The sequence below is a fragment of the Salvelinus sp. IW2-2015 genome, linkage group LG5 (genome assembly GCF_002910315.2).
Source record: "Salvelinus sp. IW2-2015 linkage group LG5, ASM291031v2, whole genome shotgun sequence".
In the NCBI taxonomy this organism is placed as follows: domain Eukaryota; kingdom Metazoa; phylum Chordata; class Actinopteri; order Salmoniformes; family Salmonidae; genus Salvelinus; species Salvelinus sp. IW2-2015.
The window spans coordinates 27,119,284-27,131,800 of NC_036844.1; the positions used below are offsets into that span (position 1 = coordinate 27,119,284).

Here is a 12,517-nt window from a genome sequence, read left to right on the forward strand (position 1 = left end):
ATTATGACTTTTGGAATTTTTCGTTCCATGCGCCAAGCGTTCATGGACACGTGAGCACCATTATGCTAGCCAAAGTTGCTAATTCGACAGAAGAAATGGACATTCTAAAACAAAACAACGATTTATTGTCAAAACAACGATTTATTATTATTTATTTATTTATTGTGGTCCCGTGTGGCTCAGTTGGTAGAGCATGGCGCTTGCAACGCCAGGGTTGTGGGTTCATTCCCCACGGGGGGACCAGGATGAATATGTATGAACTTTCCAATTTGTAAGTCGCTCTGGATAAGAGCGTCTGTTAAATGTAAATGTAAAATTGTGGAACTAAGACTCCTTGCACTGCATTCTGATGAAAGATCATCAAAGGTAAGAGAATATTTATGATGTTATTTCGTATTTTTGTGGAATATGTTGACTCCAACATGGCGGAGAATGGCTGAGCGCTGTCTCAGATTATTGCATGCTGTGCTTAGTACTAAAGTAATTWAAAAAAATCTAACACAGCGGTTGCATTAAGAACCAGTGTATCTTTCATTTGCTGTACAACATGTATTTTTCAGCAAAGTTTATGATGAGTTTTTTGGTTAGATTTCGTGGCTGTGTAAAATTTCTCCGGACAATTTGGTGCTATTTGTGACGATGGCTGCGTTGTAAACCCAGATTTGTAGCTATAAATATGCAAATTTTCGAACAAAACATAAATGTATTGTATAACATGATGTCATAAGACTGTCATCTGATGAAGTTGTTCAAAGGTTAGTGATTAATTTTATCTCTATTTGTGGGTTTTGTGAAAGCTATCTTTACGGTGAAAAAATGGCGTTGTGTTTTGGGCTATTGTGGTGAGCTAACATAAATATATGTTGTGTTTTCGCTGTAAAACACTTAAAAAATCGGAAATATTGGCTGGATTCACAAGATGTTTATCTTTCATTTGCTGTATTGGACTTGTGATTWCATGAAATTATATTATATGATATTCCCTGTGGTGCTAGGCTAGGCTATGCTAGTCAGCGTTTCTGATGAGGAGGATCCCGGATCCGGGAGGGTGATTAAGTATTAAGAACAAATTCTTATTTACAATGATGACCTACAGCGGCCAAACCCTCCCCTAACCCGGACAACGCTGGGCCAATTGTGCGCCGCCCTATGGGACTCCCGATCACGGCCGGTTGTGACACAGCCTGGGAATGAACCAAGGTCTGTAGTGACACCTCTAGCACTGTGATGTAGTGCCTTAGACAGCTGTGCCACTCAGGAAGTCAGAGGAGAGAAATACAAGGCATCACCATCGGCAGCTAACCCAACACTGAATACTACAGGAACATATCAGAGGAGAGTACAGTGAGTTGGAAAAGCTACGTCTTTATTGTTTCATTACAGACGTACAATATCATCCGTATGATTTTTCTAGGCTGTGTCACAATACTATCTTAGCATACTGTGGTCTCACCATTTAGCTTACCTTGCTAATCGTACTGTATGTAAATAAACTGCAAAATTGGACCCAGATACGGGTAGAGAAAAGTCACAGTAGCCCTTCAGCCCTACAGTTGTCATTCACGCTACAACGTAATGGTTTACTAGTTTGTCCTTAAACAAAAGCATAGAGAATGAAATCCCATTGATATGATCCCCCTGAGTAGTGGAGGGAGGTGGTTGTTGGGGGGATAGTGTGTGAAAGCCTGGCGTTGGGTTGTGTTGACCATTTTAGGGCTCTGTCAGTTGAATTCCAGTTTGGCTCAGAGATCAATGAAGAGGAGAGAGGACAGGGGGCTGTGTGGAGTGAGTGCCGCCTGGGCTTTTCATGCGGAGCTACCAGAGTTAAGGCCACCACACATCAACTGGTTCCCACGGCAGCACCCTGGGCAACCATTTAAACTACAGCCTCTATCCTCAACAAGGATAGTGTTCTAAGCCAATTTCCTCTATTCTGGTTTGGGCTGGGAGTTCTCTGTTCTGGTTCGGACTGGGAGTTCTCTATTCTGGTTCAGACTTACAGCACAATAGCCACACTGTCACAGTCCAGCATGGGGCACCAGTTAGAAGGCAGGCCAAGTTCTTTTGGCTCTCCGGAGCTGAAGTTGATCAGCAGTTGTGTCAGGAGAGAAGTGGCTGACTGATGATGGAGTTATCAGGATGTGATGGACTACAGCTCCCTGGCCCGAGGCAGCCGTGGCTGGAGGAAGAGGCGCTGCCACTGCCTGCCCGGGACGCTCAGACTAACAACTTAGTGTGCTGCAGTGTGGAGGAGCAATAGGAACTGACTAGGGCTGCAAAGCAGGGATAGAGCTGGATGAAAAAAAGCTTCCTGCACTGTTTTTATGGTGATCTCAAGTGTAGACCATTAAGCAAAGCATCATTCAAAGGTTCTGCTCCCACTAATGACCAGCAGGCTAAATGAGAGAGTGAGAGAGAGAGAGAGAGAGAGAGAACGAGAGAGACAGTGGGAGCGAGCGAGCGAGTGAGAGAGAGAGGGAGAGAGAGAGAGAGAAACTAGTGTTTCAACCCATTATGTTGTACTCTATGGTTAACAGTATACTAGTATAGTACTCTCTAACAGTATACTAGACCCTACTATTAATTGCTTTTGGCACAAGCTGCATCAAAGCCTCTTTCTGAAGTTTGTTGTAATTTTCTATTCCAAAGACTTTGTGTACATTTTCAACCCTTGGTTCACAATCCTTCAATATAGCTCCATGCCAAGAAACATAGTGTTAGACTGGTTCTCTATGCGTGTGCCCCACTTCTAGAGAAGTATCCATCTTCCATATGTGGTGATGAATAGATGCATAGCAATGAGATGGTTGCAGTCACCTCAAAGCATCTGCCTTTGCTGTTCCAAAGGCTAACATTTCAACTGGATTCAGGAAAATAATGACCCAATAGCCTACATTGTTGATGAAGGGGGAGTGGGGTTTCAGTTTCAAGCACAGCACAGGTACAGTATATCTCACATACCTCCAAAATCAGGCCTTAGACGGATGTCATACCCCTTCAGCAACTTGTCCACGGTGGCCTTGGCCACAGATATTCCAGTTTGTCCAGTGGAGGTGCTGAGGAAAGACATCACGGTTTTATGACCCTGTCAGGAGCCTTGAGTGGAAACTCAACTTGAAGCTCAGTTAGCCTACTTTTGAATATGTTTCAAAATACACTTGCAGCCTTCAACGTGCTCAATATTCAATACCAAACCTAAAAGATGATTTCAACATTTCTAATTGGTAAGCCTGTTGTCTTGAGGGGATCTGAATTCGGCTACACCTGGCATGCTAAAGATTCCACTCTTATTCACCTCTATCCTATCTAAATGCATGGCAGTGTCAGTAGGACCATGAGAAAACATAAGTATTTTGAGATAATAGCTCTAATTAAACGAACGGCCTGATATGTTAGTTGTTAACAATGAATAACAATGTAATTAACCACATGATTCATGAGGCAATAACAAGTATGAAATCAAAGAGCAGATTTGTCGATGCTTGTATGCGCGTGTGAAGTGTAATTAATGCGAACTTCCCGTATATTTCCTGTCACGAAAGGCCTCTATGAAATCGAAATGGCAAAATGGAAGACCCAGTTTGGGGCCCCCTCTACTTGATTAGCGGGAGAATGTTGTCAGTCTCTTTAAAAATCATGCATTGTAGCCCAGCTGGGAATATACCATGGTAACGTGGTGAATATAAACCTTATTTTTATCGGCCTACATGATGTCTTCATTTACACTGAACATGACAAAGCCTATATTGGTCAAGAAATCGTCCATCTATAGTTAAGCCTACTTCAGCATCTCCCCTAGGGCGGTTACAGGTGCTCAAAATACGCAATATTGAAGGACTGAAGAGTAGTGTGAATATTGCATTTAAAAGGTTTAATCTAATTTAGAAGTGATGATGACTTACTTTAAATGACTGACAGGCGTTTTGGTTTGATTTTCTCCTGCTGATCAATTATGAATCGGTAGTAGGCCTATACAGTCTATAGTTAATATCCATGTCTTAAATAAAGGTAAGGACGTGGCTTACATTCCTCTGGCAACATCCATTAAACAGCTAGTCATGCTGATTGATCAATGATATGGCTAATTTAATGGACCCAGCCTTAATACTGCCTAATTATCGGGTATGTTCAGTATGACTATCTATTTAATAGGATTGATACTCGCCCTAGCCAATTAGCCGCTATTTACAATTTGGATCAAGGAGTGCATTTTACAATAGACAGCATGCACGCGCATCCCTTGCTCCCACACACAGGCGTGTGCGCCGCAGAAAAGGGTTTCGTATAAGTGCAATATGAGTAATGTCGCCTTAATGTCGGTGCCGAGAAAAACTGGTTACAGTGTGTTTTTAGCTTCCTATACGGCAGCTTTATGARAAGCCTTTGCTCTTATGGAAATACATCTTAGAATGCTCTCTTACCTTTGAGCAAAGCAAACGAAGGACAGAGCCGCCAAAGCAGAGACAATTCCACATAATTTATCTTCTTGAGGACCCAACATTTCCACAAATCCTTATATAGTTTCAATAATCCAACCGCCTGTGGTCCAAAGAAAAATGTGAAAATAAAGTTTTAAAAAAGCAATTCAAAGAAATTGCTGAAAAAAAAAATATGATACATTTGGTCATGTAATGGCTTTATAAAAAAACATGCGTGTGTTTAAACCTCGTAATTGGTCCCAGCTGTTTTCCCAAGCTATGGAAATCCGTGCAGGTCACAGACCCCCTCAACCAACACCAGAAGATCCGACATCTTGCTCAAAACTGCCTACAGAAGACTTTCAAAAAGTGATAACAAGTCGTTTTCCTTAAAAACTAAAAAGTCCGGCAAAAATGAGAGACGATTTATAAAGAACAGTAGCGCCTTGTTGATTAAATTGCTAGTTGCAATTTCCCAGTCCAAACCTGCGGAATAAACATGGTTCCAGCGGTGCTCCGGCTCTATAGATTGTTCCACAATATAGGCTATGATGTGTTTAAGGATTTGTTTTAGCTGTAAACGTTGGGGGGTGAGGGGCAGCGGAGGGTAAAAAAATGACAAATGAAATCTTCATTCCCTTTTTGTTGATGATGATGTAGAGTTGCTTCTCTCAACTCAAAGTCACTGAAGAAAAAAATGCACTGGGCAATATCTAATGCAGACGTCAGAGCAGGCTATATCACCCCTCTGGTGAAAAAATTAGATCCAGAGAAATATGGATGACCCGTCATATATATCGGCCAATGCATGTATCACAACATCGGATTTAATGTCAAATAGGATAACCTATTGAAAATCCCAGTCATCTCCGTTCTCCAACCTTATCTCTCGATTGAATACCTTAACATGTTTCGCTCATCTTCTCCTCGAAGCGCTGAGCAAATAATGACACAGATCGAGAAACACCCGCAAGAGCATTGTTGGTGAAAACAAGTGTTGAAATTCCCTTGTAGCCTACACTATTTCGTGGGAAATAAGTTCTGCCTAATGCATTCTATAAAATGATCATGTTTAATGAATTAAACAAATCTGAAATCGAAGGAGAAATTTCAGCAGCAGCCTATCCACTGAATCGCCAAAGAAAGAAGATATTTGATGCCCATATGATTATATTCCCCCTGCAACCCATTAGAATGCTGCGAGTGTGTCCCGATGCGTTTTCATGCATTTATACCACTTTACCACATATTTGAACACACAGCAACACTCATAGGCTACTCACTGAAGGAAACACACACACATACACACTCGTGCAGCCACTTGAGCATCAATACTTTTAATAGCATGAAACAATTTTATAAAGTATTTATTTGAATGATAATCATATCATTACTCATATGCACATCACATGCTACAATCAGACGATATGTATTTTATACAGAAGAGTAGGCTTTCTGCAGGGATCTTATGTGCTGTCCAGTTGCTAAGCAACCCAGCAACCACTGATGCAGTTGTGGTGTTTTGAAGGCTATGTGCAAAGGCTCATTTAAAGGACCTCTGCCACTACTGTGTGGTCTCTGGGACAGAGGGGGAGACTGACTGATGTATGAACCATGTGTGAACCATACTTCCAAATGTTAACATATTTCTGAACTAACAATTAGGGTTCAGTGATGTGATGGGTCAGGAATACCTTATGAATGATGTTTTCATTTAATTACATCTTGTTATCTTTGTCAGTGTTTTAACAGAGACAAACTTGTTTTCCCACTGCACAGTAATTCACTTATTTGTCCTCCCCTGCATTTTACAGATGACTGAACTCACTGCGATGGCTACAGTTTCAGTCACCTTTCTGTCTCAGCTTGTTTTCAAACCTCACCACACTTTTGTGTTTTGTCAGTGTTTTAACAGAGACAGACTTGTTATTTGACTGCACAATAATGAAACTAGTTGGCCTCCCCTGTTATGGCTACCAAACAGTTTGTAACTCCCCATCTCACCTCATCATCATCATGACAGTAACATGGTGTAATACATGAGGGGAGCTTTGAAATAGAACACAAATAATAGAACAAATGTACTGTAACTTATGTGCACACCAAGTAGGACAAGAGTTTGTATTGAACCTCTGTGCTGGTGAGACACTCTGTCAGTGGTGATGGATTGATTGATATTGAGGTCAAACAGCAACTATTTGGGCTTTCTCGGCATCATCAACTTGATAGGAGATGATAAAGTACAAATGTTAAAACAGCTAAACAATATCAGTGGACAGCACAGGAGGCTGGTGGCACCTTCATTGGGGAGAACGAGCTTGTGCTAATGACTGGAGCGGAATAGGTGGAAGGGTATCAAATACATCAAACACATGGTTTCCAGGTGTTTGATGCCATTCCATTTGCTCCGTTTCGGACATTATTATGAGCCGTCCTCCCCTCAGCAGCCTCCTGTGGTGGACGGCGCATTGTCAGATGTGTCAATAGCTGACGCAGATCTTAATTAGCAGCAAGCCTTTATACACTTAGGCCGCCTTAATCCATGGCAATACATCTGGAAACATTTCAGTAACTTTTAATTTCAGCCCTACATTTACATTTTAAAAGTAAATTATATTTGTTGCATGAACAATTTAATTCAGCTATACAGTCTTGAAGAGACCAAGATGTTGAATATGTATATTGTTTATAATTCCATTTAATTCATTCATTTTCCTATATGATTGTAAAAATATCAACTTAAGAGGCACTCTTGAAGAAAAAAGAGAGAGAGAGCGAAAGAAGGCAAGGTACTTATTTTTCCTGACCCAATGAACAAAGCCAAATCTGCTGTTTAGGCATGCATCACTGAAATGCATTGTTGGCAACACACTTTCACTTTGTAAACATCACACATTTTGGTTGTTGAATCTCAAACATTTTTATGTCAAACATTTTCAACAAGTGTTTTATTACATTTAGGCCTTTGAGTTTCTTATTACTGTATGTGCTGGTATATGGTTAGGGTTGGCATATAGTAGACTATATGCGTTAAAAAATAAAATATTCTTGTCACTTTGTTACACACTATTCCATGATATCTTGCAAGGAGATGATTAGTTCTTTGAAAATTATATTGTTCCTGAACCAACAAAAAATATGAAAAGGTGGAAAATAACTATTTTAAATTAATTTCAATTGATTTTCTTTTTATGTCCTTTCAGACAACCCTTAACAGGTCTTCAGCAGGCTGGGTTGTGTGCTGTGGCAGAGGAAGGTTGAGGGTCAGCATCGCTGGAGCGCTAGTATGTTGAAAGAGCGAGAGAGCATCTCACACAATGTGGCAGACGGATCCCCCTGGGCAACGTCTCTGGGGGACACAAAATCAACGCTTCTGTCCACTTGTCTTTTCCCGCAAGCCCATCCACGCAGGCTGGAARCCTGGGCTCCGGGGTCACCTGACCACAGCACCTGGTAGGGCCATCCAAGCCTCGAGATATGTATGCTCTCTGCTCTTTTTCTCCTTCTCTCACATGTTGCATAAGGCATGTGAGTTACTGGGTCACCCCAGTCCTCCGATATAAATAGTATCACATTCTTAATGCATTGCGGCCTTCCAGTTACTTGCTCTCTCTTTTTCTCTTGTTATTCATCTGTTCCAAACATTCAAATCACACCAAAACAACACAAACAACATCTTAATGAAATATTGAAGCTGTGGAATCACCTAACTACTGTAAGTAGATTATGGGCGGTTTTCTGCTTTTACCACCCCGTGGAGAGAGGAATGAACGTAATATTCCTCTCTCTGTTTTGCTAATTGCACTTAAAATTTAGCCTAGGCATAATGACATACATAAAACCACGTTGCACTTCTCTCTCAACATCTTCTTTACTGTGGTGTGTTCATCTATAAACTATTAAATTGCAATGTTTCTGTGGGATTAGCGGTGGTGACGTTGTCACAAGAGAAAAAGGTCCAATGGTGCTGAAAGGAACAAACAATTTATTGCGGCGATCAGAGATTCAGCACCATGGACAGCGCCACAATAGGGCTCTCAAAGTTCAGCACCACAAGATAATGGACAGCGACGTCTAAGCCCATCCCAAGAATCCCTGGAAATAAATATAGGAACGCCTAATCAGGAAGGAAGAAGCAAGAAGAACGAAGGGGAAGGCTTCCCATGAACTTTGATCTGTTTTCTCACCTGTGTCTTCCATATTGCTTTCCAACGTTAATATTTTGAATTGTAAAGAATAGGGAATACATTTCCTCCATAATTTTTTAAAGGCCCAATGCAGCCGTTTTCATGTCAATATCAAATAGTTTCTGGGTAACAATGAAGTACATTACTGTAATAGTTTTACATTAAAATGGTCAAATTGCAAGAAAAATTGCTTTCTAGTAAAAACAATTTCTCATTGTGACGTAGAAGTCCGTCACTGGCCGCGGGCAGCATTTGGTTCTTTAACACACACACACATTCATCACTCCTCCCTGCTCCGTTATAAGATAAGTTAACAATGTGGGTCGACACACAAATTAACTTCTGTCTTAGTACATACATTTCACACTTGTCAGTGTTCATATTTAAGATATGCAATATTTTTTATACTTATCAATGTTGTGGATGAGCGCTTTGTTTTGTTTGTTCTGTTCCTCTCTCTCTCCATCTCGGTAGCTTCCGGGTATGCTGGAAAAGGACCCGAGCTAAGGGAATTGGGCTGACTTTATAGTGCCTGTCCCAAATGGCTCATTAATGTAAATGGGCATATTGAAAGACACTGTCAGTAGTGATGTAATGTTGTAAATGTTATGTTGTGATATTGTTTAAAAACGTGTTGCAATGTATATCCTTTAGTATGTTTAGTTAATGGAAAATGTAGGTTTGACTAGATAATTGCTTAATTAATTAGGGTAGTAATTGTTCTGAGGGGAGGGGCTAGCCCTACAAAAGGAGCCTCTCTTTCAGTTCATGAGAGAGGCATTTTGGATCGAGCTGTGGATGGGGCAGCATTGTTTTAAGCTGTCCCATAAGGTAGACGTTTGATGGCAGTACTGTTGTTCTTGTTCCGGAATCACTTTGTAAATAAACACCTTTGCACAGAATAACTTTTGTGGCTCCGCCATCTTTTTATTTTGATAGAGGTTAGGTTTTCCAGTGTAGCCTTCTGGCCTACTCTACGTGACACTCATTAAGAATTTTGCTAGGACTCTCTGGGTGTGGTCTGAGTGAGTGACCTAATTGGAGGGGAATAACGGGAGGGATTGTAACGGCTTTCTTCTGTGGACGAAGGAGAGGACCAAAGCGCAGCGCGGATAGTGCTCAACATGTTTTAATAAAGACGATAAACGTGAACACTACAAAATTACAAAACAACAAATGTGAAAAAACCGAAACAGTCCTATCTGGTGCATAGACACAAAGACAGAAGACAACCACCCACAAAACCCCAACACAAAACAGGCTACCTAAATATGGTTCCCAATCAGAGACAACGCAAAACACCTGTCTCTGATTGAGAACCATATCAGGCCAAACAAGAAACCCCACATAGAAACAGACAACATAGAATGCCCACTCAGCTCATGTCCTGACCAACACTAAAACAACGAAAACACAAAAGAACTATGGTCAGAACGTGACATGGATAGTAACCTGAAAACTAGATGTTATCTCTTTGTTATTGGTCTATTAACTTATACCGCCTGGTGGTATGTCACCTGGCAAGCCAAAACACCACCCATGCAAAACCTGCTGATTAGAAGGTCCTGTGTAAACTAAATTGTATTTTCAACCAGCAACTATGAGGAAATAACACTGTATAGTATGATACATAACACAGGCATAACCGAATTTTGACTGCACTGTGCCTTTAAACTAGGCAACATCTACATGCTACTCCATCTCATTCCTTGATCATGCTTGATAAAAATAGGGGGCATTTCTACAGACTGTCTTTGATTAGCTAAAAAGCTATAATTTTCTTCTCTTTCCAACAAACAGCACAGATAAACTTGTGTTCATCTTCTCTTTCAAGCCACTCAATGATTCCTGTGATTCCACATTTGCCCGATAGAGGGATAGGCAGGGTGACATTGCCCCGATAGAGGGATACATAGAGGGATAGTCAGGGTGACATTGACCTGATAGAGCAATAGGCAGGGTGACATTGACCTGATAGAGGAATAGGCAGGGTTACATTGGCCCGATAGCGGGATAGGCANAGCAATAGGCAGGGTGACATTGACCTGATAGAGGAATAGGCAGGGTTACATTGGCCCGATAGCGGGATAGGCAGGGTGACATTGACCTGATAGAGTGATAGGCAAGGTGACATTGGCCCGATAGAGGAATAGGCAGGGTTACATTGGCCCGATAGCGGGATAGGCAGGGTGACATTGGCCCAATAGAGGGATAGGCAAGGTCACATTGTTGTGTAAAGGGCTCTAGTCCATCTCTCCAGGGTTAGACCGTCATTTGTCTTACAGTTTTCTCTCCTCCATAAGGAACAGAGAGTTCCAGTAGACCTCTATGGAGCAACAGGGATTGAAACAGGGATTGAAAAACACAGCTTTTTCTCAAGTCACACCTGACAACTAGCGCCTGGGCGGAAGAAAGAGAGTAATGTGAAAATCAATGGTTGTATAATTGATATATGCTCTGGGCTTTCTGCTCAGGGTATTATCTCACTGATGAGTTTCCACATGCACTCACTGACCCCGCTAGTCTCTCCCTGGTCCCTGTTGCAAGGCCTGATGGGACATGAGGGGTTCAGTTCACTTTATTTAGACAGAACAGACATCGTAAAGGCCAGTAATAAACAATGTGTTGTACTGTAGGCCAACCCTGTGTCAGCCACAGCCAGCTGAATCCCCCCATAGGGGTCTGCTCTAAAGGGGAGTTCATTGTTCACTGTGACCTTAAAACTTGCTTAGAAGAGGTTTAGAATCAGGTAATTTGTTTGAGAGCTATAAATGCAATGGTACGGCAAAATGTGTAGTGCGAATAAAGAGGAACTGAAGCAAAATGATAGAGAGAAATTACTTTAGACTTGATCTTGTCTGTATGTACTTTGACTGCTGCAAAATGAAATGCCTTGAGAGGACTGATTCTGAATAATAACATTACAATTCAAAATAAATGACCACAGTGACACATTTCCACACTATATTTTAACAGTGTTATTTAATACATGCTATGAGATGCTACTTGGACAGGCTTTTGACTCTGTCAATCGCCGTATTCTTATCGGCAGACTTAATAGCCTTAGCTTCTCAAATGACTGCCTCGCCTGGTTCACCAACTACTTCTCTGATAGAGTTCAGTGTGTCAAATCAGAGGGCCTGCTGTCCGGGCCTCTGGCAGTCTCTATGGGGGTGCCACAGGGTTCAATTCTTGGGCCGACTCTCTTCTCTGTATACATCAATGATGTCGCTCTTGCTGCTGGTGAGTGTTACGGCTCTCGTTTGTAGAATGAAGAGTGGACCAAGGCGCAGCGTGGTAGGCGTACATCGTCTTTTTATTGATGACACCAAAACAAAATATCAAAGACAAAAAACGAAAGCGAACAGCTCTGTCAGGAACAGACACTAAACAGAAAACAAGATGCCACAAAACCCAAAAGGAAAATGACAACTTATACAGTATATGATCCCCAATCAGAGACAACGATAGACAGCTGCCTCTGATTGGGAACCACACTCGGCCAAAAACAAAGAAATAGAAAACATAGACTTTCCCACCCGAGTCACACCCTGACCTAACCAAACATAGAGAATAATAAGGATCTCTAAGGTCAGGGTGTGACAGTGAGTCTCTGATCCACCTTTACGCAGACGACACCATTCTGTATACTTCTGGCCCTTCTTTGGACACTGTGTTAACAACCCTCCAGACGAGCATCAATGCCATACAACTCTCCTTCCGTGGCCTCCAACTGCTCTTAAATACAAGTAAAACTAAATGCATGCTCTTCAACCGATCGCTGCCTGCACCTGCCCGCCCGTCCAGCATCACTACCCTGGACAGTTCTGACTTAGAATATGTGGACAACTACAAATACCTAGGTGTCTGGTTAGACTGTAAACTCTCCTTCCAGACTCACATCACATCAAA

The 12,517-nt window shown here is 41.6% G+C and overlaps 1 protein-coding gene across 1 annotated transcript in view; it reads right to left on the reverse strand.

Annotated features, from left to right (window-relative positions):
* LOC111964147 (gamma-aminobutyric acid receptor subunit beta-4) overlaps window positions 1–5,585 on the reverse strand; it is a 45,419-nt gene extending 39,834 nt beyond the window's left edge. Inside the window, exons 1-2 of the mRNA XM_023987896.1 lie at window positions 4,422–5,585; window positions 2,962–3,056 (exon numbers count right to left, since the gene is read on the reverse strand). Of these exons, the coding sequence (XP_023843664.1) occupies window positions 2,962–3,056; window positions 4,422–4,501 (175 nt within the window). The 5' untranslated portion in view covers window positions 4,502–5,585. The remainder of the gene's footprint in view (window positions 1–2,961; window positions 3,057–4,421) is intronic.
* Between the last annotated feature and the right edge of the window lie 6,932 nt (window positions 5,586–12,517).